General features: G+C 48.5%; 1 protein-coding gene across 3 annotated transcripts in view; it reads right to left on the bottom strand.

The window, feature by feature from the left end:
- Positions 1 to 23,452, bottom strand: part of AMOTL1 (angiomotin like 1) — a 78,095-nt gene that overhangs the window by 28,408 nt on the left and 26,235 nt on the right. For 2 of the 3 annotated variants that reach the window (XM_080376978.1, XM_080376976.1), the window contains 3 exons: positions 21,056 to 21,202; positions 17,561 to 18,443; positions 5,037 to 5,322 (listed from right to left, as the gene is read on the bottom strand). In XM_080376978.1, coding sequence (XP_080233104.1) covers positions 5,037 to 5,322; positions 17,561 to 18,443; positions 21,056 to 21,202 — 1,316 coding nt within the window. Of the gene's footprint in view, positions 1 to 5,036; positions 5,323 to 17,560; positions 18,445 to 21,055; positions 21,203 to 23,452 lie in introns of those variants that run through there. The other variant, XM_080376977.1, reaches the window with a different exon arrangement.

Raw genomic sequence — 23,452 nt, 5'->3', positions numbered from 1 at the left:
GTATTTGTGTGGACCATATTCTTTCCTCGAAAGGGTTGTAAGAGGCAGGACTTATTATTCTGCCAGATCCCCGATCCAAAACTTAGCTCTGAGCTCTGCAGGCCACCAGAAGTGGTTTAGGCTCAGCTCTTGACCTCACAGCAGTTTTAAACTATTGTGGTCTACTCCTTTCCATCCTTGACTGAAGACTGCTCTATACAAGAAGAAACTCTCTATAACAGACGAAACCAATTGGTTTGGGTTTTCAATTTTCTTAACTTCATCTCCTTAAAATCTGGCAAACTGCAGGCAGGGTATGCAGAGGAAGCCCTTAGCAGTGAACCTGCATCTTAAGACCTGAGCCCAGAAGACTGACAGGAAGATAGTCCTGGGCAAAGTTTTGCTGTTCAGGTCAATCCATCCAGCTCTTCTAATAAGCTAATGTCATGTTGAGTGTTACAGCTTTGCTAAAATCATTGCTGCAGGAATGAATAACACTGATGTGGAAATCTGCTCCTGCATGCCTGGCCCTTGTGTTTGTAGAGAAAAGCTTGATAATGAGCACAGGCTGGAAAACCATGAGATATATATATAGCCTCCCACATACCTTTCTAATTCTGGCACCTTTTTAGCCTCTTGAATTGTGGATGGGACAGTTTCATGATTTGTGAAACCAGGGTGCAAGCCCACCTCCACTTGCTTTGGAGGTAGGTCCCTCTCCAGGGGTCATTAAGCTTTAAGTGTAATTTGCCAGCTGCAGCACTTGCAGAATAAAAGCTTCAGGGATTCTGGAGCTGTCACCCTACTGTCTGCATAGGAACCTGCAGCCAGGCTCCAGCAGCCTGGACCTGCGCTTCTCACAATGCTAGTGCCACTCTGTCTGGATACGGCCCGTGAGCAAGCAGCACCTCCAAACCACGCAGCGAGGAAAGCCTGGCAAAAACTTGGGAAACTCGTGTTACCCTCCCCGATTTCTGCTTTCAGCTTGCTCAGGCACAAAACCTGAAACAAGTGTTATGTGCAAAGCCCACAGTGTGGCCCCCAGGACAGCAGCAGCTTTGCTGGGTATCACATCACATATCTCACTTGGTGGTGATTTAACAGTTCACAGGCATTTCACACACATACAAGCCACTCCCCTACATGCATAAGATTAAAAGGTACCGTATGTAGATTAGTTCTCAGCTGACAACTCTCCACAGCTCCAAGAAGAGGATGACCTGTTGAACTGGCCATATCCCAAGCTATGACACTCCTTGGATGCACTACAAACTTAGTCAGATTATTCTGGCCTTCCATTCTGTTTTGTTTAAAACAGGAGCTCCAGGAAGCCTCGTTACATTTTCCCTAACCTTACCTAGAAAAGCTGGTCCTTCTTCCCCACCTTGCTGATGCATGGCCAGACACCAAGCATATTCCCACCACAAGGACCACACACTCGGAGGAACACTGAATAAATCCAAATCTGTTTGAAATTCAGCCTGAACCTTACAGTGGTTCAAAAAAAAGTCAATTAGTTTTATTTTGCCTCATATGCATGGCAACACAGGCTTGTACAAAGCCTCACCAAAAAGTCTGAACTTTTTTGAGAAAATCACCTTGAGCACTGTGTGCAGTCCTGGGCCCCACAATGTAAGAAGGGTGTGAAGGTGCTTGAACACATCCAGAGGAGGGCAACAAAGCTGGTGAAAAGGAAGGAATGTCCTGTGAGGAGTGGCTAAGGACTTTGGGCTTGTCTAGTTTGGAGAGAAGGAGGCTGAGGGGTGACCTCATTGCTCTCTGCAGCTCCCTGAGGAGGGGAAGAGGAGAGGGATGTGCTGAGATCTTCTCCCTGGTATCCAGCGACAGGATACATGGGAATAGTTCAAAGCTGTGTCAGGGGAGTTTAGACTGGACATTAGGAAGCATTTCTTTACCGAGAGGGTGGTCACTCACTGGAACAGGCTTCCTAGAGCGGTGAATGATGCCCCAAGCCTGTCAGTGTTAAGAGGCCTTTAGACAATGTCCTTAACATCTTTTAACTTGGTCAGCCCTGAATTGGTCAGGCTCGGACATGATGATTGTTGTAGGTCCCTTCCAATGGAAATATTCTACCCTATTCTACGACTATGACCTACAATCAAAAATCTGTTTCATGTGAATCTTCCACAATCAACATGAATTAGTTACTCCGATAACAGTGTAATTTCAGCTACTTGGTTCTGTTGCAGCTTTTTCCTTAGATCAGTGTGACCTCTGCTAGCAAAAGTTGTCTCTTCCTATAAGTATTTAGAGGCTGCATTCAAGCTACTTTGGATTGCTCTCCTCAACTATTTAAGCAGATTGAGAGTTTCCTTGAAAGGAAGGTTTGGCTTAGCAAAAATAATTTTTAAAGCACTTTCCTCAATCCTTAACTACACAATCCCAACCAGACACCGTGCTCAGCTGGGTGCCCTGACACCTGCAGTTCCTGTGCCTCCTCTCTCGCAGGCGAGCCACTATCTGCAGGAGAAGACGCCTGCTCCAGAGAGCTCGTACCACAGTGAAGCAGATTTGCCAACATGGCAGGGGGGTTCCACAGCCCAATAGTCCTACCCAATGCTGCTGGGCTCTGCTCTGCCCGTTACCTGCTGTTACTTCCCAAAACACATCACCACGCAAGTCTCCTGCAGCCCTGAAGGCAAAGACTTGCTGCAGAAAAAGAATCTCCATCAGCACTGAACAAAATTAAAGGAGCGCAGAAGAACAGCCATAAATTGTGTCGGCACTTCTCAGCAGCTCTGGGTTTTCCTTCCCCTTTTCTACAGAGGGAAAAAGACAGTTTAGCATCTTCTCTGCCTAGTAGCTCCTAGAGCTGACCCACTCAAACAACCCCCACACACAGCACAGGGAATGGCCAGCCCAGCCTGGCAATTAAACTTCAGCAAGGTAACACTGCCCAACAACAACAACAAAAAACAACAGAGAAGAGAAAATAATGCATTTCTTTTGCAAAAAAAAGCTCAGAATTAAATGCACACAACCCCTGTTCCCCCCAACTCTTTTTAGCTAAGAAAACCAGACAACTTGTCAAAGAGCACAGGGATTAATGAGCACCTTGTACCTCTCTGCAAAAAGTCTGTTCAGACATGACTGAAAATTTGACAACCCCTAGGGCTGGTCTGTTCTTATGAATGTCCAGGGAGCCCTCTGATTTTCTCCAATTTCTTCTCCTATTCTGTAATGAATAAAAGTGATGGGAGGGTGGCCCTAGCTAGAATAAAATTATTATGCACAAGACAGACAAGAACTACTACTCCTCATGACCCTTCCACTTCCAACAAGAGGGAAGAGTTTTCACCCACAGAGTATGTAATTTAACTCACTTTCACGCTTTCAGAGGTGAAGTTCAGCTGAAACTGTGGGAACAGAGAAGGACCTGCCCTGTCCTTGTGTTCAAACACAGGAAAAACAGCATGGGAGGGATACTGTGTGTAAAGGCTTTGGTTCATGACATTTTCCCAAAGAAAGAATGCACTTGAGCATGTGTTTCACTTTAATACTCCGCTTACATTCCCTCAAAGTCAAGGCGACTAGAGTCTACACTCCGTTGACTGAAGTGAGACTTCAGCCCATGCTTGAATACCTTTCTGTTGGTGTCTGATGCAATCGACTTGCGGGGCATCCAAGATAAAGAAAGCCATTTCCCAGAGTGTGAAAGGAAATAGGAATATTTTTAGGGCATTGCACTCAAATACCTTTTACTGAACAACGCGGCTTTTGTAAAATTAATAGCTGGAATATTTCTTTTTGCCCACAAATGCCTCAGGGAAATCGGCATTAAAACCTTTGCAGACCTCTTCACAAATAGTTAACATTGCTGCAAAAATTTCTCAACTACATTTACTAAATTCTGTGAATAAACTCAACTTATCTGGTTGCAGAGGAGGAGGCTGAAAAGACAACAGCAGCTACAAAACAACAGGTCTTTTTTCTAACCAGCTTCAACAGACTGTCACAGATTTTTCCCAAAGCTGAGGCTGGGACATGGTCTCTCAGAGCTACCTCTTCTCCTGTGACTGGTGTCTCCAAGAACACTCCGATCCCACACAGCACATAAAAAACTGAGCTCCTATTTAGAATCCTGAATTCAGAGAGAAAAGACCTGCAGCCTAAGCCCCTTCGTGTATAAGCAGTGGGAAGACATAAATGAAACAGCAGTGTAGGATCCTAAATAACTCATTTGATCTGGGCCCTTGGGACCCAAAGCCCGCAGATCTGGGGAGCATTTCTGCTTTTGCTCCAGTGAGTTCTCATTTTTAAGCAACTTCTAATTCATTTGATTTGACTCTTCATCTTGTCACCCGAGGCAGTGTGCAAGACATCACCCTGCTCCACTGAAAATGCCAGCTTGCATATAGAAAAGAAGGTGCAGGATCTCTTTGGAAAAAAAAAAAGGGGGTTGAGCAAAATCTTTACCAAATGGTTCCTTCAGATAAGGGGGCAGTGCTTTTTGAACAAACGTGTTCAAAGGTGGTTGTCTTAACATCACCTTTTAGAAACCCATAGAGCAGTCACTGAAAGCCTCTCAGATGACCAAGTTAATGCATTTCCAAAAAATGGGCAATCCCACCGATGGCTGTTACACTTCCAAAGAGTGTGAAGTGCCAAATGAGCATATTGTGGTGGAGAAGACCACCTGAGACAGATGTGGCTGTGCTCTTCAAATGCTTCTCACCCCACTGCTCTACCACCTGTGTAGACGGTGCAGGACCCAGCTGCAGCAGAAACAGACTCTGCCTATGGGAGACTTGCAGGGAAAGCTGCGGAGAGGCCAGCGTAGAAGGATGGAAGGGGCCAGTCCCCAACTGAGAGGCATGTGATGGGCTGCCCCATTTCGTCCTAAAGGCAAGGGAGCCCACAGGCCATGGAACACAGGATTACACTTCTGGGAGACCACCATGGAGAGGCATTGGTTAGAGATGGCCACTGGTGCATCCTCATTGCAGTGACAGGACTATGAACAGCTTGAAGGACCGAAATGCAGGACCACCAAGGTGGCTACCCTGCCCAGGCCCCATCCCCACCTCTCCACGTACCTTCTGCAGCTTGTCTGCCTTCTCGTAGTACCCCTCCAGCTCCTGCCGCAGCATGTGGTTCTCCTCAGAGAGCATCTCTACCATCTGCTGTGCCCGCTCCACGATGGCAAATGCATCAGGCGTCAGCTGCTGGCCTGGTGGCATCGGTGTCTGGGCAGCGGCAGGGGCCGGCAGCGGGGGCAAGGCGCCTGGGAGCAGAGGGCCGGTGGTGGCAGTGGTGGCCTGCGAGGACATGGGGCTGTGCTGCTGGGCTGGCGGCGGTGGGAAAGGTGGTTGGCATTGTCGGCTGTGGGAGAGCACACACAGGGGAGGCGTTAGAGCCGTGCACCCTTGAAATGCACACAGGAGCTTTCACCTAATGACTGCATGGTTTATTAATAGTTATAACTGTATGGTCATGACTCCAGTCCTTAGTCACTCCTAAATACCAACAATCACAGCAGGGACTGGGCAAATTGTCTCCTCGCCTGCTCTTGACAGTGATGTATACATCTGGCATGAACGGATAAAAGAAGCATTGACCCAAAACCAGCATTTTTGCCTAGGTGGGCAGCTAACATTTCAGCAGCCAGCCAGCCCCTCCCTGGCCCCCCTTGCCACAAACCCCACTGCTGAGAAGCGTAAATCGGCAGGCTCGCAGGACACACAAGGGATGCATTACTCACCCTTTGAACAGCGCTCCCTGCCTGGAGGAGACCGGCTGATCGGCCGAATTGGGAGGTGAGAGGAAGTGATGGGAGCAAAGCTGCATCCCCGAGTGGCTTTAGCAAGCGGCAAAGGGAAGGGCTTCTGCAGAGCTGCTGGAGGCACAGCTCCGGTCAATCACGGCGAGCCATGAAACCCATCTTCCAGTGCAAGACCTCATTGTGTCACTCCCTGACTAACGGCATCCATCACCCACTGGGCTCATGTCAAGGAAGGTGAAGAAGTGAGCGGGCGGTGGACCTGCATGTGGGATAGGCTTTCTGATGGCAGGTGGCTCTTTAATCCACCCGAGTCACACTTTGCAGTGGCTGGAGGATAACCCAGGAGAACATCTTAGCAGTGAAGGTAACCCTGCAGGTAGGACCAGAGACCCTCATTTCTGTCCCGCATTTCAGCCCTGCAAGCTTGAGAAGGGAGACCGCTTCAAAAGAAGGAAATTCCAGCAGGGAGTAGCTCAAAGCTTGACTGCACCAGACCCATCTCCATCCCTCCATCCACCACACAGGCAGCCACGGAGCCTTGGCCAGGGCGAGCGGCCCCATGCAGAGCCTTGCTGTGCACAGGCTGAGCTACTCCTCAGCCCAGATGCCAAAGTTGTGAAATTTCTACACCATGCTTGTCCAAGAGACTCAACTCACACCACGCGGGACATCTGTGTCAGAGCCCAGTCTGGCTGGAAAATAAGCTGGCTGCTGGATCCCACCTGAAGTCTGCAATCAAACACCTTCTGAAAGTTGTATTTTAGATTAACCACAAGCTAGCAGGCTTGCTGTAGATGTTGCTGCCTTTATTTCTGTACCCTGCATGAAGCAGGAGACCTAACGAACAGATGTATTTACCTCATTTCGCCTCAAAGATCCATGAATGCTATTTTTTTAGACAATTTTGTGCTATATACATAATAAATATGATTACTGTTGTTTTCAGCACCTACACAGCTTCCCAAAGCAGGGTTTTCAAAAGCTCTCAGCATTGGCTTAATTCTACTGACAACAACCTGCCACTGCCTTCAACTGCAACAGAACAAAATGAAAAGCAAAGGCAATTTTAAAGCCCTGCCCTAAAAGCGAATAGCGCTGATCTAACAAGCTTGTCCCCACCCATCCACAGGATGGTGAGGAAAGCCAGCAATTAAGTCCTATCTTCTGTCCAAGCTAGAAGGAAAGCAAACAGGGCCCTGCAGCCCCCCAGAAGCAGCACGCACACAGCCCCACACTCCCATACTGGCTCTCGTGCTTTGCCCAGTGCATCCACCATGGCATGAAAAAGTATTGAAATGGAGCAAAGACCAGTGATGAGCCCCTTCCCAAACCTGAGCCCACTGCTAGCCTGCCCAGAAGCACAGACCCTGGCCCAGGCTCTGTCCTTGGCAAGAAGATCCCAGCAAAGCTTCATGCAGCCAGCACTGGGAAAGCCTGTGCTGAGCTCACCCTGGCCTGGAGATGACTTACCTGCAGAGCACAGACATACCCTAAGGCTGCGTCTCCCCTAGTAAATTAAACACCCATGGAGGCAGCTCAGAAGCACGGGAGAGGAGCCATCCCCCCAGGCAGCTCCCGGGGCCAGAAGGATTTGCTTTCAGCCCCAGGCACATTACTGCTCTGGCAGAGGTGCAGGCTAATGACTAAGGAGCTAAGTATCTACTGGAAGTGGATAAAACTTTTCAAATGCAGGAAGTCTGGGTGACACTACATAGGGCCAGCAAAACATACAGTAATTCACAGAATCACAAACTGGGTTAGGTTGGAAGAGATCTTTGAAGGTCATCTAGTCCAACCTCCCTGCAGTAAGCAGGGACATCTTTCTCTAGATCAGGTTGCTCAAAGCCCCACACAAACTGACCTTGAACACTTCCCGTGATGGGGCATACACAACTTCTCCAAGCAACCTGTGCCAGTGCCTCACTATCCTCAGCATAAAAATTTTCTTCTTTACGTCCAATCTAAATCTATCTTTTTTCAGTTTAAAACCATTGCCCTTTCTCCTGTCACTACAAGCCCTGTCTCTCCATCTTTCTCATAAGCTCCCTTTAATTATTGCAAGGCTGCTGTAAGGTCTCCCTGCAGCCTTCTCTTCTCTAGGCTGAACCCCAACTCTCTCAGCCTTCTTCATATGAGAGGTGCTCCAGTCCACCAATCTGTGGCTCTCCTCTGGACCCACTCCAACAGGTCCATGTCCTACCTGTGCTGAGGACCCCAGAGCTGAACGCAGCACTCCAGGTGGAGTCTCATCAGAGCAGAACGGAGGGGCAGAACCACCTCCCTCAACCGGCTGGTCACACTTCTTTTGATGCAGCCCAGGATACAATTGGTTTTCTGAGTTGCAAGTACACAATGCTAGCTCAATCTTTCATCCCCAAACCCTTTTCCACTGAGCTGCTCTCAATCCCTTCATCCTCCAGTCTGAACTGATACTGGGACTCCCCCAGGCGAGGTGCAGGACCTTGCACTTGGCCTTGTTGAACTTTATGAGGTTTGCACAGGCCCACTCCTCAAGCCTGTCAAGACGCCTCTGGTAGCATCCCTTCCCTCTAGCAAATCAGCCATACCACTCAGCTTGGTGTCACATGCAGACTTGCTGAGGGTGCACTCCACCCCACTGTCTGTCATTGGTGAAGATAATAAAGAGTATTGGTCCCAGTATAGACCCCTGAGGGACACTGCTCATCACTGGTTTCCACACGGACATTGAGCCATTAGCAGTGACTCCTTGGATGTGGCCATCCAGCCAATTCCTTATCCATCTAAAAGTCCATCCATCAAACTATCCATCAAAGCAGATGACGCCAGTAACTCTTGCCTTGTCTACTGATGCAGTTGCTCCGTCATAGGCCACTAGATTATTCAGGCACGATCTGCCCCTGGTGAAGCCATGCTGGCTGTCTCTAATCCCCTCCCTGTCTTCCACACGTTTTGACATATCTTCCAGGTGGATCTGTTGCATGATCTTATAACTTCTTAAGAAACATTGCAAAAGTTTACCTGCCACTGCTGGTGAAAGCTCTGCTCACGCTGACCCTGCATACTCGTCTCATGCTGCAGTGCACACCACAGCAGCAACACAACAGCACAGAGAAGCAGGAGAAAGGAAACTGCAGCAGTTTTGCTATGCAAAAACACCCCTCACCAAACGCCATGCTAGCTGAAGCTGAAAACCATCCCACCCTGCCACAGGAGAGGATGCTGCCACAGCTCTTTCTTTTGTACTGGCTACAGTGATTTGCAGTGGTGCTCAACATTGCCTTAGCAGGAAGGGGGCATTACAACAGGGGGCATATAATTTTAATTCAGGGTGCTAGGCTGCCTTGCTCTCTTGTAGCTGTCATGAGCTGCGTGGCCAGAAAGGAGAGAAGCATGCATTCCCACCTCCAAGCTGACTTTCTGGCTGGTGTGTATCTGCACTGTGGCCTTTGGACAGTGCTCAGCAAACCCCAGGGCTGCAAAACAACTTCTCATTCAATGTGGTGGTCCCACAGTAGTCCCAGAGCTCCCAGACAGCAGCACTGGATTAAGATGCTGCTCCCTGCTCACCTGCCTTTGGAGTTTACTGCCTTTTTAGCCTCACCACTTCTGCCTGCTGCTGGGACCTTGCAGCAGGATGCCCTGGGGGGTGTGTATGTGTCACACTGACCTGGGGGGCTCATGTACCTTACTTAGACCAAAACCACATCTCCTAGCTGTGCCCAGTGATCCAAGGCCACTGAACCAGTAAGCCCCGTGAGCCCTGTGCCGAGCTGGTCTGTAAATTGCAAGGACAGCCTGCCATGGGCACAGCTTTCACACTGTCCCCACAGTGCCTCCTTCCTTCTGGTGCTCCAGCATGTAAAATCTGCCAAGGGATCCCACACCCACTGTGGAACTGGAATTTTTTTTTTGCTCAGAAATCTGAACAATAAAGAACCATGAGTGAGGGATGTCACTGACAATGCAAAAGATGCTCCATAAGCACATGCAGACACAGCCAAGCATCTAGTACCTCATAAGCGCTGCTGACAGCAAGTTTGCGTTTGCACATTTTACCACAGCAATTAATTCAACCAAGTGTGAGTTTTCTTTACCAAAATAAGGCCAGAGCTGATCTTATGCAAATAAAAGCCCGGCTGTCTGGACATAGTTATACCTCTACAAAGACACAGATTTGCTACAGGTACAGATTTTCTCACTTCTTTATTGGAATAGCTTAAAAGCAATGTAATTATTGAGTCTAAACTGAGTTTAAACCGGTGGAGATATAGCAATTTTCCTTTTGCATTATGAAGTAGAGCAATCTTTGATCACCGACACACCCTTTAAATGCTTGCAGGAATTCTTGACATTGTACTTTTTGGAAATCTCAACCTCTCATCAATTTAACCTTTTCACATGCTCTTCAGTCTGTTTGGCTTTATGCCACAGAGGAAGGAAAGATTCTTGGGATCTCCACTTTTTTCAGCTGCAAAACACTTATTGAGCTACTAAAGATTTACACCCTGTAGCACCAGCCAGGCATCAGTTTCAGTAGCCGGGGCCACAGGAGAGATTCTTTGAAGTGTTTTCCAGCTTGGAAACTGAACAGGCACAATGGACATCATGCTTTTTCAACCACAACTGTTCAACATAACGAACATGTTTCTGACTTTCTTTTTACTTGTGTAATCTGTCCCAATTTAATTCTGATTTAGCCAACTGCAAAACCTCTGAGTGTCTATGCAACAAAATCAACACAGCGATTCACATTAACCAATCAACACTTGTAGAAATCGGAAAGTTATAACATCAGCTTAGTTCACATCCAACCTCTCACATAAGAGCTCCAAAGAAACGAAGCAATCAGGATTATCCTGAGCTCCTTTGGGCTTAGTAAAGAATGACATTGTCAAAGCACTTCCACTGTATTTTAAATGTTGATCTTACTCTGTATTAGGGCAGGTTAAAATCTTCCAGCTAAACACATTTTCATCAAAAATCGTCCTTCTTCCAAGCATGGAACAGTGGAACATTATGAGTTTTGCGTATCTCTGCAACATTTTAGCTACATTTCTATTGAAAACATCTATTTTTGTTGGCATTATCATAGAAGCAGGGCTCTACATATTTCTGCATTGCAATGTAAAGAAAATAAAAACAAAAAAAATGAGGAAACAGCTTTTTGAGTAGGGAGCACCAGGAAGGCAATGAGCCTTTCAAGGGCCACCATGCCAGGGTCACCAGACTAGACTCCACCTTTAAAGTCACGTATAGCTTGCGATATATATAATAGGTTGTTCTATGTAACCTGCAATACAGTGTCTGCAGCAAAATGCTTGACCATGGACTTTAGTTCCATGAGAAATCCCTCAGATTGCAGCAAGGCTACCCAAGCCCCCAGATTTAGGCATGGTCTTAATACACTTAATATACTCGAACTCCGGGAAGCAAGAATGACCAACATAGCGGAATTCTGGGGGAACTTGTAGCTGTATGTAGCAATAAGAAACCCTGAAAGGACAATTGATGATAAAATCCACTTGCTGTTGACCACCAGGAAATCATAAATACAGAAAAGCTATTGCTTGATAAAGCAGGACAGTATTAGGAGTTAGTAAAATGAAAATACCTGTAAATGTTCTGGAAAAGAAATTCCACCTCCGCTCTGCTGCAGGTAAAATTCAGCTGTCCTCTGTGTGGGGAGGGAGAGCAGCCAGTGGAGGAAGGACTTTGCTTCCAACATACCATGACATTTACATTCATAATTATAATGCCCTCCTCTAACCTATTTCGCCCATCTTTCCTTGAACGCTCTGCCTTCCTTTGCCTCTAGGGCAGACTGACCTGCTTCATCTCTCCAAGACTCTCCCAAGGGACTTCATCTCACAACTTCACATATCTACTGCGGATGCTCTAGCTGAGTGAGCAAAGAGACGGAGATGTTTCTCAGGTGCAGTTCTTTGAAGCTGCCTTAGGCTTTTATCTTACAATAAGAGTCAAGCGTGTAAAGGGTGCTTATTCCTGCCCATTGACTGGGAGCCTTGAGTCTGGATACCAACCTCAGACCCAGGTGTCTACCTGACTTCAGCTATGATCTCTGATGAGTAGTCATGAAGCTGACTTCAAATGCTATTCTTTGTAGCTATCAATAACAGAGGGGTTAAGCAATTAAACAGAGGGGAATCTGTTGTCAGCATGCAGGAAAAAGACAGGATCCTGGGAAAGTCAGTAAGCCCAGTCTAATGGTCATGGTGCAAAGAAAGTTATACACCCATCATTAAATGCTGATTGCAGCCAGAAATGGGAGAACACTTTCCATAGTCAAGACATAGCTCTCACGGCATTCTCTGGCTTACGGAATCAGCAACAGTTACAGCACGTTGTAAACATAGAGGTTTAATTTCAAAAAACGTTTTGCAGACTTGGACTCACATCTCCAGAATTCATTATTTTGTTAGTGATGTTTGTTAGTGCTGGAATGACTTGGTCCGTCTTTTTTGGGGATGATTGCATCAAGATTTGCAGGGCAAAATTATAATCTGAAAAGACACACACTGCATTAAACATATCTTCCGTAGTCAAAAGAGGGGCAGGATATCCTATTTCTTCACAGAGATCCACACTCAGAACAGATATTCTTTCTAAAGCCCAGCTGATTTTCAGTAAAGGAAGTAAGTGTAAGTAAAGTACTTTAGTAAAGTAAAGGAAGAGGTGCCTTCCTCAACCTCTGTACTCCTCGAGGAACCAACCGCGACAATAACATAGAAGGGTAAGGAGAAATTAAGTGGGCATCACCTAAGCTGTGGGAATGGCTTCATTTAGCTTTCATTTATTCTAATGAATGGCAGATTACATCAGGAGATGATACAAAGTTCTTCTGCACGGCTGCCAGCCTCCACGTCAGCTGGAAGCGCAGCCTCCGACCCACGCTCATGCTTGGGCTATCCTCACAGGGCAACGCCAGCAGAAGTCAGCTTGGGCACGACATCCCTCGGCTCAGCCACGCTGCCAGCACGCCTGCCTGCCTGGGGTGTCTCAGGGAGGAAAAGGAGTTCCTTGTAGTCCCCTCTGCGGCCACAGACACGTGGTTGAATGAGTAAATATCAACAGGTTACCTGAAACCAGCCGTAATAGAGTGGTGGTGGGGGAGTGATTAATACACAAATAACCAGAGAAGTCACGGACTATTCTGGCAGTTAAATATAGGCTTCTACATCCAGGCAGGGTGGAATTTTATGAGGACCATAAAAAACTGGGCTATCTTTAAAAACAACCCAGATTTATTCTTCAGTTGCATGGCATCTTTTAAAATGCAAGGATTAAATCAGAATTAAAAGGTGCCTGCATGATTGACTTCCGCATGTAGCCACGAATGAAGTCCCCTCAACAAGCAGCGCTGTTTCCAGTTCAAGGCTTCATTTGCATTATACAGGCTTTTTATTAACAGTGCAGAGAAAGAAATCATTCTGGATGAAAGACATCAGGACCTGACAAGGGCCACTGGAAGCAATTAAGAGGATTCATTGCACTGAGTGATCTGGATCACTGCTTAAGCAGGGCATGGAGAAACAATATGGACTTGGGCAGGTCCAAATTCATCCTCCCCGGAATAAATACGGCAAGCTACAATAAAAGGGTGGGAAATCCTATCCTGGGCTGTGACTACCCTCACATGCCTGACCGGATAACAAGCTGGATGGGGAGCTCCCAGAGTGCCAACGTCTGAAACAACAAGTGTTAACGAGCTACGTAAGCAAGGAACATCGAGTTGCATTGCAGAGGTGATATTATACCTGATTAGCCTCTGGTTCAGCTGGTACTGCCATGGTGTCCAGGTTGTCTTTACATAGTGAAAAAACGTTTTTTGACAACAGTGAAATAATTATGGGACTCCAGGCTCCATCTGTTAAATGTATTAAAGGACCGACAGCACAGGGCTCCTCAATGTATCTGACACAGATACTGCAAAATCCCAACTGGTAACTAGAAAATCCAGGCTAAAACCAAGATGCAGACGTGTGCCAGAGATGGCAAGTAGCTAGTGGAACAAGTGTGTAAAGGCTGTGATGGATTCTCCAGACAGAGAGTGTTACAATCATCAGGACTGAATGTTTCACAAACTGGAATTAATTCACAGCATTGTACAAAAGATTAAATTAGATCTTTCCAAGTCCTTTTACCTGACAAGCTGCAACTCTCTGAACATGCCCCTAAGGAAAATTAGCAAAGACACCGTTCAGGAATAGCCGCACGTCTAGGAAAAGAAAGGTTTTCTAAAGATTGTTACACTTGGCCAACTTAGAGCATTCAGAAATTGTGAGTCAGAGCCCCAAGCACCATGCAACTGGCTTAAAAATACTGGTATTTTAAAACAGGAACAAATACCTGTTCCTTTTTATTTGCTTTATGGGGTTCTGGCCTTTTAAACTTCAGGGTTCAAGCTCTGCTCTGCAATCATGATGTCCAAAAGGCAGGGGTCCCTAAGTCTAATTTCTATAAATGCTGAGATTACCGCAGCATCACCTGACTCCAGGAGGTCTTCCGGACAATACCAAGTATCTTGAGATTTACAGTAAAGTTGTGAGATTTCACCACAGTGATTCTAAACGCAAAGTTTCCTTTAAAACCAGCCATATGCAAAAAGTAAGCCAAACCAAAAAAGCAAGTTAAGCAGCAGCTGCAGTTATCCCATCTACTTCAACAGCTCCCTGCCAACATTTGTGGGTTTCCAGCCACACTTGTTCACAGGACGGAGGGATCAGTGACCCTACAGGTCTTTTTCTGGCCCTGGTATCTCTGGGTGCTTCCTCTGGACCAATGCAGCTCTGTGCTTCTCTCCCCTCTTTTCTAGAAGGCAGAAGCCTTTTGCGTAGTCCGTGTTCAGAGGATGCCAGAATGGATGGGCTGGGGAACAGATATAGCCAGGACAGAAGGAAGGAGGTGCTGGGATATATGAGATTCCCATCTGACCACAGGCAAAGCTGTGTTTCCATTAGCTTCTTTCCCAGGCACTCCCAACAAGATGAAAGCTGGAATTTCTCACCTCGCTTGCTCCTCTAACAGAAAAAGTAGCCTCTCCAAGTCCTACTCTTTTATTAGCCTTATGAAACCGGGTAGTCCCCTAACTTGACCTCTCTTATCAAGGTCCTCTATTCCAGCCAGATGGCTGGCTGTGAGCCTCCTCAGAGCCCAGGTAAGGGGGGAAGCAGTGAGCAAGAGCAGAAGCACAGAAAGGTTTGAGCTTGGGAGCAACCCAGCAGTGTAATAAGTCCCCGGCTCTCCTCCAGCAGTGCTCAGGGGCTGCCACCCAGACAAATTCTCTAGCAGAGATGGGGCTGATGTCCTCAGACAGGTAGCACGCCTTTACCCTCTCCATAGAGAGGAATGTTTGGGGCAGAGGCCGTCTTGTGAAATTGCATTTTAACCATTCCAGACCTTGGCAAGCCTGTCCTGCAACGCAGCGTGAGGTGCACGGAGGTGCAGCAGAGCACAGCTGCTGCAGACAGAGAAATGGCAAGTGATGGAGCACACAGGGATTACAGCGACTTCCTAAAAGCTTTTGTCATCCAAATCTTCCCAGGTAACAAAGACTGTAAGGGGATCCTGCAGCCCACGGGGCCAGTTATAAACTGGGATATGGCACAGGAGAAGAGACCAAATCAGTTCATACCAATTAAGAACAAGTCCAGGTAATGCCAGTGGTGAGTATTTCAGTGCGCCCAAACAAAGTGAAAGGTTGACATTCCTGTATCAAAAAAATATCATAGAAAGAAGTCTGAGATGAGGATGAAGACCACGGCTTTGCCAAGACCCAGAGGCTTGCTGTCTGACATCTCCTGCACAAACATCTCCCCAGCCACTGGCACTGTGCAATGCAATGGCACAAGGTACAGTCTGCAAGTGAGCAACCATCCTGCTAGTGTTAATTACCACCACCTCACATGTAGGGGACAAGAACACGTGCACAGGAAATAACCTCCAAAATCCAGGCATCGTGTGAAAGGAGCCAAGAAGGGCCTGAAAATCCCCATCTGTACACCAGGACCCAGAACCATGTTAGAGAATATCACAAGAGCGGTAATACAGTTTAGACCAAACCTAGCTTTGGTGGAACACCCTCCAGCCATGCCAACTTCCTGAACTACCCCTGGAAATGCATGCTGGAGCAGCCAACAGGGATATACACAGACCAACAGCTATTAAGGCCCTTGCTCAGCTGCAAGAAAGACACCACCTAAGGTGTTTTTTACATCTAAAAACTGCAGCAGTCTGTCACACTGCCTCTGCTGCACAACACATCGCTCCAGTGCCCCTATACCAGCCAGGAGGGACACTACCCCACAGTCACGCAAAGAAAACAGAACACAGGGGTACCAGGCATCCCCTCTGCAGTGCGATTTGGGGATTAGACCATGCTGCCTTACCAGGAATGAGGAGTAACCACAACCAAGAGCTAGAGGGTTTTTCCCCACAGTTGCTGGGGTGATCCAGCAGCACCTTGGAGTAAGGCTGGGGGCTGGCCCGTGCTGCCAGCATGGAAAACTGCACTGAAATCGAAGGGTTTCTCAGCATTAACCTTGCTGATCAGGCAGTGGGGAAAGGTTCTGGAAGTGACACCAAAAGGTTTCCCGCTCGACACCAGTGCTGTTCCTGGTTAGCTGAAGCAGTGCATGCAGTGCCCATGTCCGCTTGCTTACATGGACGCTGCAGAACAGGATCTGTGGGCATTGAATCAGCATTTTCTAAGTGGGATAAAAACCCCCAAACCAGCTCCTTTTCTGTGGGGATGAATCTGCTTGGTGCTGGAGACGTTTGTTAGCACTGCAAATGGCTGTGGGAGAGCATGGCCCCAGCTGGGCCCTGTTGCCCTCAAGTCCATATAGCTGTTTCTTAGCATAAACAGTGATTTTCGCTGAGCTCTCAAAAGTATCATCTTGCTCTAAAAAAATTGCATGACTCCGCACAGTGGTAGGCTGGTAACCAAAACACACGTGTAGCTGGAGGAAGGCCAGCGGCGCTCAGCGCTGGCCCTCCGCTTGTCACACCCATCTCGCAATATACACCAAAGCCATGCTCAGAGTTTCTCCCCGCCTGGACACAAAACCCATCACTTCTGCAAACATGGAAAGGCAGAGCATTCTTTCCGTCATTCTGTGCCTTACAAATTTTGGAAAGGAAGAGCTGGGTCAGCTGTGCCACCTTTTCTCCATGCCTGCACTGTGGCAAGGTAAGTGCATGCAACTGAAGTTGATGCCAACAAAACCTTTGGGGATTCTGGGGTCAGCGAAGACCTAATGAGACAGTTTGCAACACAAACCCCGCTAACATTCACACCAGACAACTCCAGCCCTTCAAATCCAGCAAAATACTGTCCAGGAGGTCAAAAAGGCAGGGATGTGACAGAGAAACACTTGCATTCAGGTACAGCAAGGAAAAGGGAGCCCTCAAGGCACAGGCTCGCCTTTGAAGGAGGCAGTCCCGCCCGGGCGCCGGGCAGGACCCGTGCCGCTCGCGGGGATCAGCACACGGCGAGTAAACACTCTGGATTACTTTTAATGCGCTTGGGATAAACCCATGCTCACGAGGAGGCCTGGCACGAGGGGCCCCATAGCGTGAAAGCCCCACGTGAGCTCCACTGGGAGGATTTAAGTAGGGCATAATATGCTTTCTATAGCCCTCTTGGGGACACAGGTGCCTCCACCTGCTGTCCCGTGCGGGCCCGGCTGCAGGAGTGTGATGTCCCCACGCATGGCCGAGGCTGAAGCTCACAGAGGCCAAGTCTACATGAGGCCCAAGCCCCGCAGCAGCCGGCTCCTCCAGCCAGGGCAGGATCAGGCCCCTCCAGCAGACCCACCCGCCCTTGACGGCCATTACCTGCTGACCCCATACTCCGGGGGCGGCTGGTAGCGGACGATGGCCACCTCTGCCCGGGTGGGCTGGGCGGCGGCGTAGGAGGCCTTGAGGACATCCTGTGCCGGCTGCTCGCCATAGAAGAGCCCGTGGTCCTGCGCCTTGCTGCCGGGGGCTGCCGCCTTGCCCTTGTAGGGGTACTCGGGTGGCGGGCCCCGCGGGTCTGCGGCCTTGCCAGGTGGCGGGGTCGCCTTGAAGCCCTTCCCGCCCCCCGGGGCTGGGGGGTGCTGCTTGACCCCATTCCTCTCCAATGAGAGCTGCATGATCCTCTCGCTCAGCGAGCGGACGTGGCCCTGCTTCAGCTCCTTCAGCGCTTCATCCTTATGCGCCTGCCCGCTGTTGGCCCGGTTCACCGTCGGCCTCCCCTCCGTCCTGGATTTCTGGCCGGACGCGCCATAAAATCCCGGTGCGGTGGCAGTGGCTGGTGGCGGCTGGCTGCGGAAAAACTGAGACTGGGCCTTGGCCTCCTCGTAGGTGGGGAGCTCCTCGGTGCCGTGCGGGGGCTGTGGGGCCCGGGGCTGCTTCTCCATCGCAGCACCGTCCCCCTGGTGCTCCTGCCCCTGCGGTTCCTGCCGCCCCGATGGCTGGACCATTGGGGGGTCTTCGGGCGCGAGGTTTTCTGCGGAAGAGAGAGTGCTGGCAGTGCTGTTGGAGGGGCCGGCGCTGCCCGTCGCCTGGTGCTGTATGGCCAGCAGGTTCATGTTCTCGCTGGGGTTGCCATACCTCAGCCGCTCCTGGATCAGGCGCTGCAGGACGGTGCCGGCTGCCACCTCCTCCGCCCCTCGCATCTCCGCCTCTGGGACCCGGCGGAAGCTGGGTGGGCGCAGGGTGCAGAGGGCCTCCTCGGCTGGGCAGGGAGAGAGAGAGGCCACCATTAGCTCTGCCGCTCAGCAGGTCCAGTGTCCCCTCCTTTCTTCCTCTCCTACACCCCACAGCTGTGACCCCCTGCCCAGGACGCACCCCAGGGGCAGTGCCCTGCCAGGGTCACCCTGGGATCAGAGGGGACATGGCTGGGAGCCACCAAAGGAGTCAGGGCACTGCTCCCTGCTTGTCCCCTCGCTCCAGATCATCCCTAATTCTGTTTGCAGCGACTCCTAAAAACATGTCCCCATCCTCTCCCTGACCTTCCCCTCCATAATACTCCAGCTCTGAACTCCCTCCCAAGTCAACGAATGGACAGGTGATGTCACAGGGAGATCTGGTCTTATTTTAAAATAAGAGTAGAGAGAGTAGAGAGAGTAGAGAGAGTAGAGAGAGTAGAGAGAGTAGAGAGAGTAGAGAGAGTAGAGAGAGTAGAGAGAGTAGAGAGAGTAGAGAGAGTAGAGAGAGTAGAGAGAGTAGAGAGAGTAGAGAGAGTAGAGAGAGTAGAGAGAGTAGAGAGAGTAGAGAGAGTAGAGAGAGTAGAGAGAGTAGAGAGAGTAGAGAGAGTAGAGAACAGAACAGAACATTTCAGTTGGAAGGGACCTATAATGATCATCTAGTCCAACTGCCTGACCACTTCAGGGCTGACCAAAATTTAAAGCATGTTATTAAAGGCATAGTCCAAATGTCTCTTAAACACTGACAGGCTTGGGGCATCGACCACCTCTGTAAGAAGCCTGTTTCAGGGTTTGACCTCCCACCTGGAGAAGCCTCACACGGCTTAGAGAGGCTGCCTGTATGGCAATACTAAACGAGATGCTGCATTTCTGATGACCAAAGTCAGATGAGTCAAATCCCCTCATAACTGCACTCCCTGCCACGACAAAATAAAACGTAGAATGTGTTGCAGAAAAACTGTGAAATGACACTGACAATAAAAGGGTCCTAAAAGTGGTACTAATCTGTGCTCTGGCATCTTCCCCTAAAACTACAAATTCCCTTCTAGCCAATAACGTTATTTCTAAGGTAGTCAATACTAACTGTTGTAATTTCGCTCAGTGAGTACAAGGAAGGTGTTATGGTCATGGATGTATGACTTTCCAAAAAGAGCACAGACAAATTAGCTACACAACCCCTAACACAGGCTACTGAAGCCATTCAGAGGCAATGACACCATTTTTGCACTATATATGCAGTGGACCTTGCCTGGAGCTAAGTATCTACTGGTACATAACCACAGCAGGGGGGGGTGGAATCCCTCCCTCCTGGAGCCCTCCTCCCACACCCATCCCCAAAAGTGGTGTAAGATGTCTGTCTGAACAGTGTCTGAGCCCAGAGGGGTGCTTCCGAAAGACCCCAGTGTGGACAAAAGCGAGAACAAGCCCGCAGCTCTGGACAGGGTCCTCCCATGTCCCTAGGCAAGAAGGAGGTGCTGTTTTCAGTTCAGTTTTTTGAGGTCATTTTTGGCAGCTTTCCGTTTCTCTCATGCTGTTCGCAATTCTCAGAGGAGTTCGTCACAAGGACTTACATTTGTTTTTTGGCATTTGCAAGTAGTTAAAAAGCAAACTTTCTCTTGGGGTCTGGTATTTCCCTGAGGTTTCATCAGTTACTGCACATGCTGTGGGATAACTCACATATAACCCGGATGCCAAAGGGGAAGAAAAGCCTTCAAGAAAAGCCTCTTAACTATGAGTATAGGTCATTTCCACTAACATTTCTGTGGCAAAGCCTTAAAGATGATTGTGGGGCTCAACAGAGAGAGAAGATTCCCAGGCTGTTTCACTCCATGCCTGCCCTATGAGATACACCTCTCCTGCTTTCCCTGAGATGTTATCTGCCTGCCAGCCTGACTCACGAGGGCTACAGCTTTTAGAGGGTCTGTCAGCTCCCTGGGCCAGTGTTTGACCCAGCAAGATGCACAGACGTGCACATCTCCATCTACCTGTCTGCACAACAACCAAGTACTCACCTACTTTATATGTCCCTGCAGTTACAGCAAACTGTTACTGCTCTATGCACGTTATCAGCACACCGAAACCTCACCATACTGGCAATTTTTGCAGACATGCAATAAAAGGCTCCCTAACATACCAGAAAGCTCACAGTCCAGTTATATCATGCTTGCGATAAGCCTGAGGAAAGTGGATAAAGCCAATGTCACATGGTAAAGACAGCTCTTTATCATATATAGAAGGATTTCCACTCCTGCACTAGTCACCTGTTACTTGTACTTGGGAGATGTGCTTTAGTTGCCTATTACCGAGCTTCAAAAGGATCAGCCACAGTGAGCCTTCCACAGGGTGCCTGTGGTCCTGCTCCATCAGCAAAAAGCCACAGACCTCAGTCCATCTGTGTAGGGAAGAGCAGCCATGCCCCGAAGGACAAGCAGCATCCTCCACAAGCACAGCTGACCAGTGACAGTTGGTCACGATGCTCAAGTGAAAGGTAACTCCCCTTTGGCTCTACCAAGGATGAGAAGCTGGCCTTCAACTCCATAAATATTATTTCTAAATGGTCTAAACTGCTCAATTCATGCTTTGGGAAAATCCTGAAAGTTAAATGTGGTGGATTCATACGGAAGTGTGGCCATGCACTTACCAGCTTTTTCTTTGGCACTGATCGCTTCAGCTGTTAGTGGAGAAACTTCATGTCTGCCAGCAAACAACTGGTGATCCTGGTAAAGAAAGCCAGTGTCTTCCAGTACCTGGACTGGGCTGGTAGGCTTGTAACAAACAGATGTGGAGCCTGTTAGAAAGAAGAATGGGGTATCAGTAACGGAGACCGCTTGAATGACAAAATATAAAGCCGTGACTTATGACAGAAGTCCAAAAAAATTTTGAGTATGGCTAGGGGCCCGAGAAGCCCTGCTGAGGCCACTGCACAATCCACCTCTTCTGATCTCACCACCCAAATAACACATTAGCTCTGAGGAACAACAGGCAGCCACCAAGTCATCAGCGCTGCTTCATGTACCAACCCTGCCTGGCCTTCAAGGTCTCCAGTTCAGGTACAAAGCAAGGCTTAGAAGGGCTCACAGTGACAAGTGACAAGCTTACGAATCAAGGCATGGCCCCAGGACATGAAGCTAACAGAGCCAGCATAAAACTGGAAGAGGTAGTGGGTAAAAAGAAGGAAAGAAGGATAGGTGAGGACCCAGCCACACAATCAATAGGGCTAAAGTCTGGGAAAGGCTTTACCACAAAATCTGCTAATGAATAATAGTTCAGCAATACAGAAAACTGCTGAGACACAAAATACAGCCAACACTATCAAAGGAGAGAGTTTATAAATCACTTTGTACAGATGTTCTTAATATGGTAAGGAGAGGACGTAGCTAGAGGGCCATGGGAATGTGTCTGGCAGACCGACTGCACAGGAGCCGCACGCCCAAGCTCCAACATCCCACAGACATCAACGGCTGGACTAGTCCCCCAGCCCCTTTCACAATCAGTGAGTGAGAACAAGCTCTCCTGGCAAGCAACAAGGCTCATCCTAAATCTGCTCACAGGGGTGGCTTTCTCAAGTGCTGCTTGTTTTAACAAAGTCACACAAAATGCATCACAGTAGTGTTAAGCCAGAAGCGACATTGGCTTGATCTCACGATTCAAAACAGGAGTGACATCGGCATGACTCCACGACTCAGGAAAGATGCCGACAGACTGGACAGGGTGCAATGAGGGTCACAACGATGATCAAAGGGCTGTAGAACCTGCCCTATGAGGAAAGGCTGATGGAGTTAGCTCTTTTCTCCCTGGAGAAGAGAAGGTTGGGGGGGCGACCTCATCACAGTGTTCCAGTACTTAAAGGGTGGCCGTAAAGAGGACAGAGGTGCTCTCTCTTCACAAAGAGCTACATGAAGAAGACAAGTGGCAATGGGTACAAGTTGCACCAAGAGAGGTTTTATCTTGATATAAGAAATAGTATTTTTACAGTGAAAACAATAATTTACTGGAACAACCTCCCCGGGAGCATGGTAGGGTATTCATCACTGGAGGTCTTCCAGATGCGACGAGACAAGGTGCTAGATAATCTCGTGTAGGCTCCCCTTCCCACAAAAGGTGAGACCAGGCAACCTTTTGAGGTCCCTTCCAACCTGGGCTGTTCTATGATTCTATGATTTTCTAATTCCTACTTATTTTTCTGAGCACTACCTAATTTTTGTGAAGGGAAGGCTCTCTGAGGTCCAAACCTTGGAGTTGAGCATCTGCTGGCCCTGAATACCTGGTGCAGCAGGGACACAGCAGAATCACTCTCCACTGCCATAGGTTTTAGACTAAGGGAATGGCCATCAACCTCCAGCACCGGCCACTGCCAAGGGGCTCGCCTGAACAGGAGGTGGAGGGCTCAAAGTGGCACCAGTGGTGTGCCCATCCATCCCAGCGGGGCATCTGCCCACCCCAGTGGGGCAGGAAGCCCATGAACATAGGGAACTGCAGCCCCCTGCTCTGCGGGGAAAAACATCAGCCATGGATGACCTGGATTTATTAATCTTGACTGCTTGGTTTGTGCTCGGCTAACTGTGGGCTCACTGGCATATATTACACAAGGAAACTGCTTTGCTCTCCTCCTTACAGGGCATCACTAACATCAAGCTCCTGCATGGAGCAGGGCAGCAGGGTGGTAGCAGGGGGCAGGATCCAGCCCGTCTTCTCTATAGGCATGAAGATACTATTTTCTTCTGCGCCCAGAGGAAATAGACATTTCTACAAAATGTTAATGAATTCATCACTTTACCATTCATATTGTGCATGAATGTGTATGGCAGTTATCTATATTTAGAGAGTAAGAAGGAAAGATTGCTCAGTTGAGTAGATCTAAGCTGAATATGTTTGTGAAAATGGGCATGGTAGCCTAATCTGGAATTTGCGCTGATGCCGATACAGACCCCAAAAAAATCTCAAGAACCCTAATTTCCAACATTATTATCCTATTCTGGTACAGATTAGCATTAAACACACCCTTTACTGCTCTTACACACACACAGTCCTGCCTTGG

Source organism: Falco punctatus (assembly GCF_963210335.1).
Source record: "Falco punctatus genome assembly, chromosome: 2".
Lineage (NCBI taxonomy): Eukaryota > Metazoa > Chordata > Aves > Falconiformes > Falconidae > Falco > Falco punctatus.
The sequence above is the reverse complement of the archived record's forward strand: the minus strand, read 5'-3'. Positions and strand labels throughout refer to the sequence as shown.